The 20123-nt window shown below is 38.5% G+C and overlaps 1 protein-coding gene across 4 annotated transcripts in view; it reads right to left on the reverse strand.

The window, feature by feature from the left end:
• Positions 1-20123, reverse strand: part of NAV2 (neuron navigator 2) — a 420599-nt gene that overhangs the window by 120963 nt on the left and 279513 nt on the right. For 3 of the 4 annotated variants that reach the window (XM_074918582.1, XM_074918578.1, XM_074918581.1), the window contains exons 5-6: positions 15903-16170; positions 10915-11072 (exon numbers count right to left, since the gene is read on the reverse strand). In XM_074918582.1, the coding sequence (XP_074774683.1) occupies positions 10915-11072; positions 15903-16170 (426 nt within the window). Of the gene's footprint in view, positions 1-10914; positions 11073-14299; positions 14369-15902; positions 16171-20123 lie in introns of all 4 variants that reach the window. The other variant, XM_074918579.1, reaches the window with a different exon arrangement.

Consider the following 20123-nt stretch of genomic DNA (forward strand, 5'->3'; position numbering starts at 1 on the left):
AAGATACTATCAACACCCCAGCATATATACACCTACCTCAAGTGCCCCAAAATTAGTATTTTATTTCATGCTCTCATGAGGGTCCCCTTATCACATAAGCCAGTAACCTCATGTCTGGGGAATACAGAGGCATTAATACATTTAGTAAACTGGAGACATAAACTGAGTCAGTAAGATTACTGAAAAGTTCTGTGCTTAGAAAGGAGAAATTCAATGCCTAAATAGAAAAAGGTCAAACAATCAACTATGAAACTATATTGCAGAAAAGAAATAGGAGTTACAGTAGACCACAACTGCACATCTCTTAAATGCGACACAAAGAAAAAACTAACATCATTCAGGAATGCATTATGAGTATCATATATAAGACAGAGTATGTAATTATTCTGTCCTACTCAGCACTAGAATAAGGCATCAGGTGGAGGAACACTGTGTCCAGCCCCTGTGCCCCTCTAAAAAAGAGGTCAGAAGAGATCATCAAGACATAAAAGTTTTATCGCAATCTATGAGAAGGTTGAAATAGTAGAGATTGTTTAGTCTAGAAGAGAGAAGACTGAGGGGAGACAATGTAAGCCTTCAAATATATGAAGACTGTTATAAGCAACACAGAGATTGAGGAAGAGTAATAATATGCTTAATTTTTAGCCAAGCAGAATCCTGTTTTCATGTATTTTTTTAAAAAGCTAGCTTTAAGATCAAATGGACACTGGAAGGGATACACTTAACAAGATCACCAAGTCCTTGTCATGAGACATTTTAGAACAGACTAGCAAATAACTCTCAGGTACAGGGACATTTGATTTTGCTTCAGCGTTGGAGCACAGATTCCCTTGGTTATCTACAGATGCAATTCTAGAAATATATCATGTACACTGAAAATGTAATAATTTCAAACACGGTTCTTTAAATGGAGTTAAAACCAGAAGGCATATCTACACTGCACAGTTATGACTCGAATTTGCATAAGGCTATCTATCAGAAGTAGTTTTAGGATAGGGGACAAACAAAAACCTAGAGATTCTCCCAGGCAGAAAATACAAACCAAACCACCAAGTTCTTAGGATATCTTTCAGATTGTCCCACACTTCTTCGTTTCTGTCTCAGGTTTTTTTTTTGTTTTTTTTTTTTTTTTCCCCCACATCAAATTCATGGTCACTGTATTACATTCAAGGCAAAATAAATCTTACTGAACATTAGGTAAATACCTTCAAAGTAAGTTATATTTAGAAAACTGGACAGGGTTATTCCAGCACCTCCTTTTTGGTAGTTCGTACAGGAGAATGATGGAAAATACCAACTACTCGGGTTATGGATTTGTCTGGACTAATTATGCAAACTTATTTTACCATCGGTCTGACTTACAAGGGAAAATGGTCAGTCAGTGAAAACAGAGAGCACCTCTCAACTGCCAGCACAGGTGAGCTCAGAGGCAGCATCCTAAACACAAAGCAGAATATGCTGTTTGCATCATACCTGACCTAGATGAAACACTTGTACATTTTTAAAGGGTGGAATGACTGAAATGTATGAAATTATCATACTCTCACTTTGTTGAGTCAATTACATTTATTTCCCAGTGAAATTCTGAAAGCATGGGTTAATTGGTTTCAAAGTTATAGACTTATGCCTCTTTAAAAAAATAAAACCTTTCCCACTTTTGCAGTCCTTTCAATCTTAGTGGCATTTCCATAGTCTTATCAAGCCAACACTTCCAAAGTAGACTTTGGAATTAGATTCATTAGTTAGATTCATTCAATTTTCTAAAGAAAAAGAAAGCTAAAGAGAAAATTAAAGCTGAGATGGATACAGGAGTGAAAGTAACTGCTCCAAAAAGTCAAATGAAGGAATTTTTTTCTAAATCTATACAGACACAATTTTCAGTCATAAAGAAAGTTATAAACACCAAAAAATAACAGTAATCTTTAACTTACTGCTATCTGCTGCATGAGCCAACTGTTTCATTCTATAAAATCACTTCCCAGCTTTCTGACATCCATACACTGTTCATCAATAAGGAGAGGAATCTTTCCATTTCAGGAACTCTGCTTATTTATCCTGGTCTCTAGTGAACTGTTAAATCATTCTGCTGGTCCTGGTTTCAAAAGGCTTTCTCACCCTATCGCTCCCCCTCCCGCTCTCAGCAGCCTCGCAGAGCTGGGCTCAGTGCTAGTCCACTGGCACAGTTAAACCCAATTTCAGTGATGATCTGGCAGTTTGTACAAAAAGGGTCAACGCCTTTTCAGTTCAACTGAAGTATAACAGGATCCTCAGTCCGAACCCACAGCAGCCTACACTGCCTGTAAAGGACACTGGTTGAGATACCAGGCTTAATTTCACATTTCTGTCTTACCAGTGACCAACTCAACAGGGAGCACCAGAAAACCAGGGAGTACTGCCGGCTGCAAAGTAAGTTTGTGGGTTTGCATTGACCCTCTCTTCTCTAAGATACCATGAACCTGAAATACATCAGGACTATTTAGACTTTGACTAGTAAAAAATGTCACTGAAAATGCTAAGACTTATTATGACAACTGTTACATATATAGGATGTATAAATAATTATAGTTGCTCTAATATATATATATTATATATTTATATTATATATTAGAGCAACTGTTATTAGTATGTTGGTTTATTGTTGGTAGCTTCCATAAGAAGTACATCACAAGTGGTTTCAGACTGCTTTAAAGACAGTCCCCACCCAGCTCTCTGCAAAGCACCCCTTTGTTACTTCCAGATAGTTTCTGAACACGAGAGGAATCGACCGCAGACCCTGATGAACCTCGAAAACTGGAGTTATTCTGCACGACACCAACAGAAAAACTTTCCTCAATGCTTAAAAAACAAGAAGTTGAACAGTTCGGGCTGTGCAGTAAGCTGCCTGGCAAGACCAAATCTAGAGGTCCCGCTTTTATTTTAACTCTTCCTACTGAGCTAAACAATCCTGTCTAATAAGTCCTCTAGCCTGATTACTAAAAAGGACAAAATCACAGAGGACAACTGCTATTTTAGGCCCAAAGAGATTGATTTACTACCACTGGAGTGTTATTATTGTCTCCTACAGTTGAATGAAAATTGTAGATACAAATCAAGCTGGTATGAATTGGGGACAATAAAATTTGTTTAAATTTTTTTCTTCCAGAGAACAATAGTCATTTGAAATGAATTCACATCAGCCCGGTTTGGTCATTAACATGCCCAGCACTGAAATGTTCACACAGTAGCTGACAACTCGATCATCACCAAATGGAAACAGCCAGTGGGTTTGTTTGCTTTAAACATACCACTTGTTATCCTGATCATCTCAACCATTAAATATCGAAAGGAATGGCTTTTTCTGTGGCCAGGAAAAGGGGGAGGGCGAGGTGGCACTGAGCCCTGGAACAGGCTGGCCATATATATAGCTTCCACTTGGAAGAGACTGACTGTTCAGCCATCCCAGTAACCTATTGCCAGCCCTAAGTCAAGCTGGCTCAATGCCACAGGAATTGAGTGCGATGTCTCAGCTCCCCTGCCAGAGCCGTCATGATAACTATCCCTGTACCTGCAGCCAGAAAAAGCCTTCACTTTCATATTCAGGCTTCTATGCTGAATGCTACTATAGATGGGTAAAAAAACCCCAACGTTAACTCTCTATCAGGAATTTCTATCACGCTTTACAAGTCTCAAAGCTCTTTTTTCACCACTCTAAGAAAAATCCTTATACTATTATTTGGCACAAAGACAAAAGCCTGGGTTTTGTCTCTGTTTATTATTATTAATTTATTTGGAGTGGAAAAACTGCATGAGGTTAAACAGAACATAAGGGTTCCAGTGAGGAAGCTTACGCAACATCACTTGATCATCCTGTACGTGGTACAGGAGCCAAACACAGTCATTCAGAACATCAGATATTTTATCTGACTTTACGTGCAGCCACAGAAGAGGGCTTGTCTTTCATTTTCATGTTACGAAATGAAAGATTTTGAAGAAAACAACTAGGATCATCTGGGTTGGTCTTAAGGATAATACAGTTCAAAGAACGTCACTCATTTCTGAGCCTCATTAATTTTCTAAGTCAAAACTGTAACTGTCTGAACATCAGCTCTAGGCAAATATTAAATTTTGACTCATGTCCGATTTAATCCCTTTCAATGACTACTCATACTCATTCTTAAAATTTTTATCCAGTTTGTGGTCTGAATTGGGCTAATTTTAAATTCCAAACAAATAGGTACTCATATACTATCCATTGAGGTAATAAAGAACCCTTATTACTATAAATGTCACTATCTACAGGTATCTTGTAGACAACAAGGTAGTAATCTTTCTTTTTGACAAAGAACATAAACCAACCTTATAAATACCTAACTGCAAAGGAGTTTTTCCAAAGCTCTAATTATGCAGAGCTCTTCTCTATGTTTTATCAGCATCCATCTTTTTCAAAGCCCATTGGAATACTGCTGAAAATCTTAGTCTTCGAGATACAGCCCACAAAACCTCTGAGTTTTGATCTCGCTATGCACATCTCACCTTGCACCTCACAGCGATGAGAGGTTTTTTTCTCTATTTCTAAAGTAGTATTTTAAGATTGAATCTGAGCGTTTGATATAACCCAAATCTGCTACTTTTAAATGACCTTTAACGACGCTGAACTCAAGACAAGCTCAGTATCACACAGAACCAAGCCATAAGAGTGCATTCCCATGTGCTTTTTGTATCAGTGCAGGTTTTAATATGAAAAATTTGAGTCATTAGGAGAAAACATTTCAATTGGTTTGGTTTCAGATTTAGGATTTTCTACTCTTTACACAAGAGGACATTTAAAATAAATGAATAAATATGGATTTCACAGTGCAGTTGACAGGAAAAACTATGGTTTGCATCAACATCAGTAAAATAAGAGATTACCTTGTAAACGAACTCTGGACAACCACTTTTTTTTTTTTTTTTTTTTTTAAATTTTAAATTGATGTCTGCTAGTTCAGACAACAGGAACATACAATCACACCAGAGAATCCCCCAATGACCTGCTGAGCAGTGCACCTCCAGGAGTAAGTACCACATGGATTCACATAATGTCTAGTTGTGAAAATCTCATTGCAGCTATACAGATTTAACTTTTAAGAGTTGTTCCTACTAAAGCCATGACAAGGTATGCCATGCCCTCTTGAACTGTGACAGTAAATATAACTCCGTACATATAAAATGCACAAATTTGGCGTATATAACCATACACCAATAAGACAGATTTGCTCAGCAGAGTTGAGGTTATATTTCCTTGCTAACTTTTTATTAACTTGGTAGCTCAGTCCTATTCTGATAACACAAAGTTTAAAAATTATAGGAAAGGAATTCCATAACTGCCCTTTGAAATACCGTAGTATCTCTTCCTATTTAACTTGTTTATACTTATTAAAAAATTTAAAAGGAAATAATATTTAAAGGTATCAAAAATGTGGTAATTTTATACGTGCTAGACTCAAGTAATACTAGTCCCTTAGTGGTGGCTTCATACAGGGCTGATCCATGCAAAACTGTCATTGCCATGAGACCCTGTCTCTTTGGGATCTGCAGGTCTGTGTACTTCCCTCTGTCTCTCTGCCACCATCTCTACTGGAAGTAATTTAGCTGTGTCAGCAGAGTAAATATGTCTGTAATGGGTATAATGTAGACTGGTTCGATTATCACTGCATCACACTGCAATACACACAGCTTTGCATGACAACAGACCCCAACTGAGCATTAACACAGAAGAAAGGAAAACTTGGAACGTAATTAAATAAGGCAGGCGAGTAGGACGTTTATAAAATATTAGAGATTTTTCTTAACAGGCAGAACTATGAGTCCTGAAGCACACTTCATTTTTGCTCTGCCTTTATTTTCCCTCCAGAGTCCCTGGAATAAATCACTGATAACTGTTTAGTCAGTGTCCAGTGTACTTTTAACATTCTAAGAAACTAACCATACATTTAAATTGTAGAAATCATAGGATAATCCAGGAAGAAACCTCTGGAGATCATTCCTTCCAGCCTTCGCTTGGAAGCAGGGCCATAGATGAGGTCATCCAGGGCTCTGTCAAGGCAAGTCCTGAGTACCTCCAGCAAGGGAGATCCCACCACTTTGGACAAAATTCTCCAATGTCTAACTCTTCTTGTAGAAAAGAATTTTATTCTTATTGCCAGACAGAAATTCCCCTAAAGGAACTTGTGCCCATTGCCTCTTGTCCTGTCACCATGCATCATTGTGAATACCCTTTACATATTAAAAGACAGAGATCAAATATATACTGCGTTCCAAGTCAAAAGGGATCGCCCCAGATTTGAAAGAAATAAAACAAAAGGAGCATCAACCAGAGGGGCACATTTTTTTTCACTCTCCTGCCCCTACAGTATATCCATACCTGAAAATCAAGATATGCAGAGCTCAGATTATAGCTGAGTCAGCAGGATCTGGTTTCAGAACCCTCTAATGAGACTGGAACCAAGTAAGTCTGCAAGAACACTGCTATTAAAACAGTTATTCACTTAATTTGAGTGCATGAATCTGTATGCATATTTCTTTTTTCTAATACTACCTATTTAAGGGAAACCTGACACTGTTAGCACTGCCTTCTTCATAAATCTTAATGATGAACATTTTCTCTGATCTCATGGGGAAATGGTCAAAGCCTGGTAGTGCTTTTTTCCTACTGACATTTTACTTAACATTCAATCCAAAGGCAAAGTGCCATTTTTCCCACAGACTTCTACTGCCCTCTGTAGGATTATTTTAAATAAAGTATTAGGAACAAAGTCAAAGAAAAAAAATTAAAAGAAAGCATTTAAGTGTCACATTACTGTATCACTTCATAAACATACTAGAGATGGTGATGCTTTCTATAGCTTCATAAGTTCAGGAATTTTACAGGCTGTGGATCCAAATCAGGAAGTAATAAACAGAATATTCCCATACAATGTTACCAGACTTTTGAGACTGCAAAATGCAAAAAGGAACGCCTGAAGATCAGTGAAGACAGTGGATATATGAGGGTGTTCAGAGCTAGTCAAAAATACCCACCATTTCTCAGAACTGCAGACTGCTTTCAAAGCATGTCTTGAAAGACTCTCCACTGGGTGTAGCTAAGCAACACACTCAACTAAATTAGTGAGAAAATCTACTGTATCAATGTCTTTACTGAAGTTGCATGCTTCAATATTTAAGTTTTGTTCATTACACTACCTAGGACACAGTTCTGCTCCTTCTTGCCACGGACAAAAAAATTACGATTTCTTTATTCTAAATTGCACATGCAAATAAAATTTTGGCTATTTTTTATTTGATGATCACATTGGACAACGGTAAGGTCATGGTAATGTGGAGCCCCAAGGTAACTGATAACTAATAATTTACATACAGGCACAGAAATGTAAAGCTCATTTCCCCCTTTACATTCCATAGAAATGGTTTTGATAATTTAGATTACTTCTGTAGTGACCTTGAGAGTGGCTGATGCTTTGCATTCTATAGTACGCTTCTGGTACCAAAGGGTATTAAAGGACAAGAAAGTAAATCAAAGGTATACTTACATATGCATGGACTAAATAACTCTGACAATTCAGAAGCAAATTAAAAGGCTCTGATTATATGAAGGGATTATGATGACACAAAAAAAATCACAAGCCTGAGTGGCTCATTATTTCTCTACAATCTAAAAATGCAATTAGACTTCAATTGCATTTTTCTTAAGAAAAAAAAGCCTGTAACAGCAATTACACACATTAAAATACCCTGCCTAGAATGTTACTGCATTATAAATGGCTAATCGCTGTGACAATAAATAAAAAGAAGTACCACAGTGTGCAACCATTCCATCACACGAGGAATGAGGGCAATGGAATCCCTTTACGTTTGAAGGGATTTTTGCATATAAACTGTGGGGCTAACTCCAAAAAGCAAGTTAAGCCTATCATGTCCTAACCTTAAAGAAGGTGCCCACAGGACTGAAGCAGGTGTCTAAGTGATCCCTACTAGAAAAGGCGTATCTCTTCTCCACATCTTGAAACTGGTTTCAGACAGCGTGTGAAGATGCGAAGACTAGAGAAAGCAAAATTAAATAGTGAAGACACAACGTAAGCTGTGGGGAAGTGAGGCTTGCATCTCTTTACGTGTTTGCTAAGAGTACAGATGCATCTCACAACAAACATGCACATACATTCAAGAATCTCTTATTTTTATACAACAGTGTAACTGTTTTTGATGTTATGTAAATCCTTTCCCCAAGATTTCTAGGAAACCAGTGGCCTCATCATTAATTGATTAATGGAATCTTTCAAAAAATCTAGGTTATTTATTTTCCAGCAGCTAGTTATTCCTCCATGCTCCATTTACTCTTCTTTTCATTTCTGATGTATTCTGTTTCAATTAATGTACTTTCATTGCCACAAGACACAGACGATTGACTAACAAGACAATTCACATTCGGAGGGAAAGGCCACAGATTAATAAAAAGCTGAAAATTACAACCTACTTTGTAAGAAATTATTCAGACAGAAGACACTGAAAGCTACCTTCTATCACAAAGTAACCACTCAGGCCAAAACAGTCTGCTGAAACAGGAAGATTTCTCTTTCTCCCACTTCCTTTGCCAGAAATACGCAACACAGCTAATACTGGGTAAAGAGATGAAAACTTACCAACGCTAGCACACAACATGGTCATGTAGGTCTCTTTTCCTTAGGCAAAATACAGGATATGGGTCAGAAAACTTGAATTGTCTTAGTATTCTGACAATAAACTTTGTCTGGCAACGTTACAATTAACTTAAAATAAGCCAAAAATTTGTCAGACCAACTACTTTTGTTTCTCATGGATGCAGACCAACTTTGTGTCATGATTATGTTTTTAAGTAAAGTTCAAGTTCAACTTACATAAGCCCTCATTTTTTTTTAAGACTGTAATTTATGACTGGAAATTTTGACCACAGCAAAGTTCTCAGTATTTAATGCAACTTATGTAGGCTGTCAACCTAAAACCCAACCCCGTTTCTTTCAGTCATTTGTAATATTCATAGGAAGCAGATGATCTTTTAGGCTTCTTCGGCAACCAGTTTATCTTTCTGAAGAGATGGATTACAATGAAGAATGAGGGTTCACAGAACTGTCTGCCTAAAAGCAGTTGATATTTAAGTTACTTAGTTGACAAATTATTGTTATTTCTCTGTATGCAAGGACTCTTTTTTTTTTTTTTAAGACTGAAACCAGTACTTTCCTTATTTAGTAATCTTAGTAAACTGAGAAAAAGGCAAGATAGTTCAGGTTGTCTCTTCAATGCAACCTACCAGCACACAACTCATGGGCAGGTAGGGATCATCTACACAACCAAGGTATGCTTCAGGACAAGACATCCTACACTGCGTCTCCCCAGTCCAGCAGTTATGGGAGATGAGCAAAAGAGAAGAGTATTAACAAGGAGGAGACAGAGGGAGACGAGGGAAATATTACACAGCAAAACAAGGTTTCAACAGTTCTAGCTCATGCCATAACTTGTCAGCTTGTTCTTTTAACTGAAAGACAGATCTAATTCAGATTTGAAGATGACTACTGCATGCTGATGTTACAGTTAAATCATTACTGTTCACATAGTGTACCTTCTAAAATAGTAATCATGGATTTACCAAGGTAGAATGTTGCTAATCTATTAGTATGTTATGTTAATACATTACATCATCATATAATAACAATTATATTATTCAGCTGTGAATTTAATTTTCTTCTTATACAGGGTCTGATCAGGGTGATTCAGAATGTCCCTGGAGGATGCTTAAGACCCTCCACTGCCATCGTCACAATATGAGATTTGGGCTGTAATGGCTACACAGGGTAACACTCCAAAATCTAATGACATGCCGTCATAGGACAACAGTTTCTAGAGGAGGAAAAACACAGTTTCCTGAAAAGAAACAAGCACAAAAACCACAGGCAAATTGAAGCAGACCAATGCTTTTCCCTCAAGCAAAATCCTCATTACTGCTAAGAGTAGTTATGCACAGACAAGATGGAGACTTGAGCCTAAAGGGTGCGACTGCCAAGTCACTGCAAGAAGACTGCACTGAAATCCAATGTTGATCTATCTTTGTAAGCGCAATGACTGTGTTAGGGATACGGAATTAGCTCCCAGCCTACGCCAACAAGTTGACTGCATCAGACTAATTTGCTGAGTTCTCACCAGCCACATCCCCCAGAACTCCATGGTGAATGCTGCATTATAGAGCTCAGAGCTACAAACTCAAGCTAATGAATGCTGTCAGATAACTAGCTTAGTGAAGGGACACAAAGTCAGTAAATGTCATTCAAAAAAGAACCATTTCAGACAGAACACAGTACTTAGCATTTCTGATGCAATCCCAAAGACACAGCTTCACTGCAAATTTATAAAACTATAACATGTTCCTGCCTTCAAACCCTACACCTCACAATCCTCGAAATTAGATGTAAATCATGTACTTTTGTAACTTAAAGGATCTTTCATAACAGTGGAGGAAAGGAAAGCAAATGGTACTATTCATCATATAAAATCACTGAAGAAATCTTTAGTGGTCATTTTCCCTTCCTGTCAAACTATTCATCAAAATGTCTTATTTTTTGATTAATTCACTCCCCCTCATCTGTGTTTGAAGCAAAATTAAAAAACCATGTTTCACCAGTGCCAGTTTTTCTTGAAGTTATTTTTTGCATGTACCTTCAGGACAGCAAGTCACAGCTTCAGTTATATTGAAGGAGGACTATAGCTTTTTCAAGAAAAGCCAGATGGTTTTTTGGATTGTAAATGTCAGGTTTACAACATACAGCTTTGAGATAGTCTTAAAATTTCTGGAGCTTAATGGAAAATTCTATTTCCTCCAAATAAAGCCACTATTAAGAAAAATCTGAGGATGCCCAAATCTCAGGTGCTTACCTTTGTCATTGCTACTTGTTGGTGTTGGAGGCGGAAGTCCAGGCTTAGATTTGTCGTAATTGTTAAAGCTCTGGCTGCGACGATTGTTGGCACTAATAGAACCACGAGCTTTGGCCTCACTGCCTGCAGCGGACACCCTCGTGGTGGGGCCTGGAAGTCTGATGAAAGAATTACAATATGATTAAATATATTTAAAAAGCACTCTGGGAAAGAAACTGTGGAATACCGTGCATAAACTGAAAAGAAAAGGATCAATACCACAAGTATATACTCATAAGGGTCTTTGTTCTTCTATAAGAATAAATCAGAAAAATCATCCTAGATGAAAAATCTATGTCAAACAAGCTACAATCTGGATTGTTTTACATGAGAAAAAAAACAAAACACCTGAACTGAAATTAATGGTCATAAATCTTCTGAATCAGAAATAGTTTCAAGTAAATGCAGTGGATCAATACCACTGGTACAAGATTAAGACTAAGTGAGATACTACCGTACTTAAACCAGACTCCTGGTCACTATTATACGCTGCCCACGTAAGGGCTACCCTTATTTTGGAAATAACAATGAGACAGAACATGGCTGCCTTTTCCCTTGTAGAGAAGCACATCACACTTCTGCTCTGAAAACTACAAACCCTAGCAGCCAAGCCCAGCAAAACTTTGACTTGGTTTAATTATTCGAGCCTATAAAAATCAGTCAAATCTTAAAATACTCCCTCTTAGGGCAACCACATTATCAGTGAGCTGGTATAAGCCTCTGGTTTTAAACTGGGTCAATCTCTTCCAGCATTTCCTTACCGTAGCCTGTATTTACAAGATTTAGCTGTTTACCTAGGAAAAAAATGTAGTTAGTATTCTGGAGTAAGTAGTCAGGGAGGGATATTGCTTTCATGCTTTTCAAGCAAAAGGGGAGGTGGAAAACTTTTCTAAAAAGCCTGACAGAATTAGGAAAGCCACTAGCATCATGTCTTAGAACAAGATGTGTGCTTGAGTCCTTCAAAATCAAAGTTCATACATGAAGTTTCCATGTTTGTACTGTATTTTGTGAACTAATGAGCACTATTTCTACATTCCAAATAGATGAAATACTAACAACTGAAAGATTTGGTAGTTCTTCAAAATGCATACTGAGAGTTAGTGAAACAGCCCACTGTTTTGAAAAGCAAGGACATCACCTTAAAGACTAAGACAGAACCACTTCGTGTCACCTACAGTAGGACTGAAAGGGACCACTCTTTGCCATCTTTGTATTTTCTGTACAGTAGAATCTCTTTAAAACTTCTTTATATAAAACACAAAAATCTGTCTTAAACAACTTGTGCCAATAATAGGCTAAAATGAAGAAGTCCCAGCTGTCAGAGAAAATGGGGATGCAACTGAGCAAATCACCGTTGTGCTTCTGGGAAGGAAGAGAAGCCAGGAAGTAGTCTGGCAGGGCTTCCTAAATAAACTGATTTATCCAAGACTAGTGAAAAAAATAGGAAATATGAAAAGAAACATGAAGGGAAAGAGCAAAAATGTCAGCAGCTGCATGCACATGCTTTCAAAGCTCAGAAGAGGGTAAGACATAAGGGCATCACTCAAATACAAAACCAAAAATGAAAACTCAAACCACCACAGATCTGGCACAGCACATCATGGTTCTGAGGTTGACTTTGCTGAAGACTTTTAGACAAACCCCTCAATTTATCCAGCCTTTTTCAACACTGGGAGTTGCTAGAAAGTTGTACGTACTCATCATTGCGGCAAGGTGTAAATGAGAACATCTCAGAGATGCTTCATCCACTGTAGAGGAGACTACACGGGAAGAAGCAGAGACAAACCAGGGACAAACGCTGATCTTGACAACTTAGAAGTCACCAAGACAAGAAAGTTCATTAAGAGTCTGTTTGGTTAATAGGAAACGAGCTAGGTTTCCTACAGGTAGGAAGGGCACACAAGATACTTCCACTGAAAGTTTCTACCCAGTGATATAACATTACGAGTACGGGCCAACCACCACAGGAAGGCTACCAGAGCCCCCAGTACTGGGAGGGAAGTGTCCTAGCAGGGCTGGGCAGGAGGGAAGGGATAACGTTCTGGTACCCATGGGTAAGAAAAGGGTCCCCACACATGCCCACAACAGGTTTTGCAAATCTGTCACATTTTAAAGTAAATAAAGCTACTCAAACCATGTGACCACTCGAGAAATGACAAGTTGTCTATTCAAGTCAGTACTGTCACTGCCAATAAAAACATACTGAGAATAAAAAACATACATGCTAAAAACACTCTCGAAGAAGATACCATTTTGCTTAGACTTTTTTTCTCCCTGTAGTTTACTGACTGATTCTAAGCCCCTGCTTTTGGTATTAGGCCAAGATATTTCACAGCAGTGCCTGTGAAATCTGGAGGAAAAAAAAAATAGGTTCAGGGAGACATTTCTAGCTTCTTGCTACGAGAGACAAGGTACTGAGCTTGGAGAATACTCTCCATTACTGCACTTCAGCACCTCTTCTAGGCAAATATGAATCACCAAGCCATAATTATGATCAAGAGAGAACATGAAAAGGAAAGATGGGATGTTTTAACAGGGGTTATAGTGCAGACCTTCACTGTTGCAACAGAAGAAATAAGATGGGGTAAATAAATGCAAATCATACAGCAGAACTAACAATCTATACAGACTTGCCAAGCTGAATAAAAGTTGTAATTAATAGTTCACAAGCTTAGCAAAAATGGTATAGTATCATTTACCAATATATAACTATATAAAAATTCCTTAGTGTAACATTTTAATATATAATAGTAGTAAAAGCAACCATGATTAATAACTACATTAAGAACACAGCAACCCTTATGATCACTGAGATGAGATGGTCATACGAGCTGGCATGCAAGTCATGCTGGGAATCAGGAAAAATCAGACTGAAATATCTATCAATCATTTTTAGGGAGATTAGCTGTGCTCAGCCTCAGAGCTCTGGGGAGTGCAGCTCTGATGAGACAGACCCACACAGTGCTGTTTGGGCTCGCATGGTTCGTTCACATGATGCTCCACTTACTGCTAAGACAATAGCCTGATACTAGTCATTTCAATAATGCAGATCTAAATACAACTAATACAGACGTGTACAGTGGAGAGAGAACCCCCAGAACCATGTTTTGTTCTCAAAAGCAAAAGCTCATAAGGACAAGAAAACCAAATTATTTTCTTGCGGGCCAGAATGCATTCCACATCTTCAAAAAAATGAAAAAAAATGAAAATCCATCTAATATTTCCAGGCTTCAGCTGTTTGTAAAATGCCTGGTTACAAACTATTTTCAACAGGAACCCTAAACATGCATCCAGAAATACTGCAAAAGGATTATTCATGCTCTGCAGAAGATGAAGAAATGCTAACCTAGAAGACTTTTTCTGACCAAGAGTGAATCGGATGATTTTGCTTTGAGATGAGTCCCTGGGAGATGCACTGTATGACAGGAAAGAAAAAGTGGAAGATAACAATGAACAAAGAAATTTTATTTTTTTTTTAAATTTAGCCACCAAACTTATTAACTAGTTTTAGGGAGGAAGAGTTTTGATTAATTTCACAGGAAAAAAAAGCTTCTTGCCTAAGTATAACTTTATGCGAAAACTCCTAAAATCTGAAATGAATTCATTTGTACAGAATGAACATGCAATTCTGCATGCAACCCCCAAATTTATTACTCTTTTCTTTCTTGGTCTTTTATTATATGCATTTTTCTGCACAATCTAAGCAATTTCACTTTAGTATGTAGTGAGAAAACATGACACTTACGACCTTCACGTTATCTTTAAATTATTTGAAACCCAGCACAACCCACAGAATGGACTGAAAATATCAAAGCAATATTCAAACGGTCCCATGCACCTCTGCATGTTTTCGACAGAAAAGTCACAGAAATATGTTCAAATACATCTTCGTTTTACAGTAATTACATCCTGTGCAAGTTTATAGACGCCGTAGCAACACTACATTTTTCAGTTATATGAAAATATTGTTTACATCCAAAATGAGCATGATTTATGAAGGAGATACAAGCAAAAACCGAATAAGCTCTCAGCAGTCTCACTTGGAAGGCCTCATTTAAACTGTTCATATCCCTCATAAAGCAGCACTTAAGCTAGTGTTCACCTTAATATGTGTTATTTTAGCAGAAATAAGCTTTAACAATTTGAGATATTAAAAATAAGAGCCTTCATACTTTAGTAATTGTGCAAGTACAGCTTCAGTCCTTACCCCTGCCCACTGAATCCCTCACTCTCTCAGCAGTGGAAGGATCACACAAGCAGAATGCTGTACGTGGATTCACGGTGGTACTGCCTTCATAAATTGCTTTTATTCTAACGTGGAAGGAGCACCCTTGGATTAAAGTCATTCAAGGGACAAAGACTCCCTCTATCTTTATTCAGATCTAGGAGCGCCAACAAACACCAACTGTGAAAATTATTTTTCATATAAGCCAGCAGCATATAATTTTTGACCAATAAGCCTAGATTTAATTTTGACTGTCACCAGCCATGATGCGCTCTAATTCTTTTACCACTGTCAGAGCCTTCCGCATCTTAGTGAGGACTGTATTTCTTGTAAACTGAGAACCCAAGTTGGTTTTCACACGCGCAAAGTATATATTCTGTAATGGCAATGGTATACGTGGTTTGCAAGTAGAAAGAAGCAAAAGGAATACTGAGGAAAACTTTCTTATAAAATACTGTGGTTACTTTGTCTAGTAGGTATTTTACACCCGCAGGACTGCATATTTCCAGCACTGAGAACATATTTAAGCACATCTGGTTTGATTTCCAAAGGCGTGAAGTCAATTGCTACTCAGCATTCAATTTCCAACACACTCTATTCTAGAGCAGAACTACAGAAAGAAGTTTCTTTGGCTTCTAAAACCCTTGAACAATAAGAAAAAAAAGAATGAAACAAACAATGAAAAAAAATTATTAAAAAAACAACGTAAAGGAAATTTTCCCACCTGGACTGCATTTCTGGTTGTGCTTTGAACTGATGCTGCGCAGCTTGCGGGGGCTGTTGGCACGGAGTCTGGAGCGAAGCTGGTACCTGCTGCTGCGGGACCCCGACCTGGCACTGGGATGGAGGCCCTGCTTGCTGGGATACTGAGGGAGGCTGCTGGGACGGATGGTGTTGTGGTTGCTGTTTCTGTGGCTGCTGTTGCTGTTGCTTGTATCGAGATAAACTGAAGAAAAGGCCCAAGATGGCCTTTAGATTCCCATTCCTGATTTCTGTAAGGCAATGTCCAGAAGTCACTCGTCAGTCACCAGTCGTTGTTCCTCTCCACCAGTACAGCGGGTCAGCCACTGCACTCTTCATAACACTGTCTGGACTCAGATCCTCTAGGATATAACAGGCTTTCTGAACATCTAATCGGCATTACAGCTGATTACCAGTGAGCACCAACTACAAATAAATAACTAATTTCTCCCCTGCGGTGACTGCACGATGTCTCACATTTCTGCTATAGTCTGCATTAATGCCAGTGTGTTTAAAAAGACAGTTCCTTTAAATAGTTCCTTTTAAACTAAAGTAACTAAAAAAACCCAAAAAACTCGCAACAAGTGTATTAACAACAGCATACTCTAAATGCTTTCTTGGTTCCAAATTTGCACAAGGAGGAGAAGCTACTCAGATAACACATAGTATTATATCATTTCTGCTATAGCAGAATAATTGCTTCCACTAAGAAAATCTGATGCAAGTTTTGCACCAGAAAATATGATTATTGGGTGAAATAGCTGTATTAGAACAGATAACTACCAGTTTGATGCTATCACAAAGCCGATAAAGAATGGATACCTAAGGTACCTAAAAATAGCTTGAGAGTGAACGAATGAGCATTCCACTTCCTAAAAGTCATCCTGTTCTTTTACATAATATCAAATGCAAAAATGTAAAAACAAACAGAAGTAAAAAGATAAATACATGTATCAGAACATGCAGTTAATGGCTGTATCATAATTAATATGCAAGAGCGCTAATTCCATCTTGCAGACAACTTTAATAATGCACCATGACTCAATTATTTAGCATGTTCGATTTCCTAGATTAAAAAAGTGAATTAAAAAGCTCTATCAAACTGCTGAACTTTTGCATGCACTATCCAGACCACTTGAACTAATAATACTTACTGTTGCCCTACGCTTCTAAATCCCTCCACATGGAGTAGTGCAAGAGGGGAAGAAAAGGACATGTGGCAAGACAGTGGCCAAGCACAAAGGTGAGAACCAGAATTTTAATTTATGTTCCCAGTTCTGACAGAAAGGTTGCTGTGACTTCATAATGGCCTCCGCTCTACCCTCTGTTTCCTCTGCCAGCCAACACTTCTGCTCACACTGCTCATCTTTGCTCTGTAACAAGCTTCTGTTCTTAACCCCAAGCCCTTTACCCAGCAAATTTCAGGCTCACGTCTTAAAAATTTTGTTCCCCTTTCCAGACCAACTTCCAGACTGTGCCTCAGTCCACCTTTTCTTCCTAGCCACTAATCTAATTTACTTACTTTCTTAATTTTGTTTTTGCTCATGCCCATGTCCTCAGAGACTCCCAAGTGGTCCTGGTCATCACCCAGATCCAGGATATTCCTTTGCTTTCCTCTCTGACTTCTTGACTGAACTTCCTTACCCATTTTTCCCTCCCTGCAGTCTGGCCCCACCACCAGTGCTCTCTCCCATCACTGCCCCCATTCTCTTGTTTAAATGATTATCAATCCCAGGACCCCTGAACAGCCATTTTCTGTCTTCCTTTGTTTTCTTAGCCAATTTTAGTCTCTTCCTGGACAATGGGGTCCCAATGAATCCTGCCTGTTTCCTCTTTTCCCACTGCTGCTCCCATGCAGTGTCATGCCACAGACCCATCCTTCTCCCACTGCCATCAGCATCTGCATCAGGCAGGTTCCTTCTCTAATCTGCCCGTGTTTAGCTAGGGAGGACAGGAACGGAAGTAGACAATAAAGTAAAACAGACACAAAAGACAGCAAAGCACAGTATAAAGGATCTTATCTTCAGTAAAGAACTCAAATTACGGATGGGAATTGTAAGGAAAGTAGTACTTAATCAAAAGCCGAAGCATAACTAAGCAGAGCCAGAGGCACTGGGAAGCTTAACTGCACAAATACGAGCCAGAAGATAAAAGAAATTACCATGTGTCTGCATGTTTAAACTTAGCAAAGCTACACACAATTGGAAGGGACTTGATTTCCATATGAAGCAAGAGGTGATTATAAAAAAAACCCACCTAAAACCTGTTGCTTTCTATGGCCGTCTGTCTTCTGCTGTTTTTATCAGAAGAGCAACCTGCTTTTGACATTTTTCTAAGGTGACCAAAAAATAATCGTAAGAAAAACACCTTTAATGAGTTTAAAAAGAAGCAGTTTCTCTTCCTCTGGATTTTAAGTAAATTACTTCAAATGGCACTTTCAGAGGTAGTTCTGTTTCTCTTATCTTAAAGATAGACTGAGGTAATTTGCCTGGCAGTTTGCCTCTGCACTTTGTACAAAAAGAGTATTTCAAAGAGTACTTCAGCCTCACTGTTCTCTGCCCATCAGTGCAGTCTCAACTGCTTCCTGACTTAAGTCACCTCCAGTTCATGCGTCAGCTTAAATATGCGTATTAACTTAGATAAGGACAAACATGTCAGGAACCCATTTTAAATTTGGAGCCAAAAATGACTTGTCTTGTATACTGGAAACAAACACTCTAGACATTTGAGAGGAAACTGGAATTTGGTTTTCAGAGAATCCCCACCAATTTACCCTTTGGAAATTTCTGTCCTGATATATCTCCACTGCTGCTTGTTTCCCCTACATCTGGAGCTTCCATCACTGTAGCTTGCCTATCATCCTTGTCCGTCTTCACAAAAATACACTGGACTCGGTTCATGTGAAAAACTAAATCAGTTCAGGACAAAGCAAATGTAAAGAAAAGTGTGCTGGATAGATTACCCGATTCCTCTAACACTTGAGAATGCAATTTCTGCAAATCGTAAACTACTCATTGTGTACAGAATGCAGATCAAAGCAAACCAGTGAAGAAGAAGAAAAAAGGTCTATCACTGTTACCTCCTCAAGCTTGTTTGCAACTGCTTCTGTAAAGCTTATCGTGTATCTGATCCTATATGGCATGTGGGACTAGAAAAAACAGAACTAGATTACATGAACTAGATTGGTTAGTCAAACTGGTTAGCAGGAGTACAGATTAAGAATCACTGCTCATCCCTTAGCTGGCATTTATCCTACCAGAAAATAGGGCTGTCATATATGTGTACTATTAATCCCTAAAGATAGTGGGTGTCTGCTTCTGTCGCTTTACGCTAGCCTCTTACGGTTGACCACCAATGGATTCTGCAGTCAGTCCCCATCAACCCTTCCTAGTTCATTTAAGAGGTGAGGCAAGATGGTCTGCGGCACAGAACAAAATGGGGAAAAAAGCAGGAAATTCTGTCCACAGTGAATGATGGGAGAGAAAGGGCCAAACTAACTACAAGCAGGTCTGAATTTAAGACAAAATGTTGAGAAGTAGATATACGCTAGATCTGCAGGTGGGTTTTGATAATTAAAGAGTAATTTTCTGAAGACTGTACATAACTGTACTCAGTGTGGTATCATCAAAATCTGGCAGCATGATAAATGCCCTACTCAGGTTAAAATAGCATGGTGGGCTATTTGTGCTGCAGAAACAAAAATTCCACCTTGACACTGCAAAGGATCGAAAGAACCTAAAATGGAGGAACTGCAGTACTGCAGAGCGTGTACGCTGAAACTCCTTTACCTACCAAACCATGAACTGAACGCCATTTCAGAGTCAAAAGTCAAAGCTGAATTGTGGTTGTTCCAAAGTCTAGTGAGATGTGTTCTTTCATCACTTTATGGTTTCATGACTTGTTCAGCTGATCGTTATCCAGCTAATCTGTTACCCAGAAGAGGTGCAGCTGCTACCTATGACATCAATTTGAGTTTTTAATGCACATCTATGTTCTCCGTAATCATCAAAATCTTGGCAGCGAGGAGATATGGTGTGAAGAAGGGCAAGCTTAGCTGGGCAGCTGCAATTCCAGAAGTCTAAAACCCAGCTCGGTGTGGAAATAAGTGTAAGAGTATGGATATGGAGAGACAGTTCAAAGCGATGGACAATAAAGAATTGCAGCAAGGACAGAAAAGATTTTTCCAGCATCCCTGCAGTTTTCT

The sequence above is a fragment of the Athene noctua genome, chromosome 14 (assembly GCF_965140245.1).
Source record: "Athene noctua chromosome 14, bAthNoc1.hap1.1, whole genome shotgun sequence".
Taxonomy (NCBI): Eukaryota; Metazoa; Chordata; class Aves; order Strigiformes; family Strigidae; genus Athene; species Athene noctua.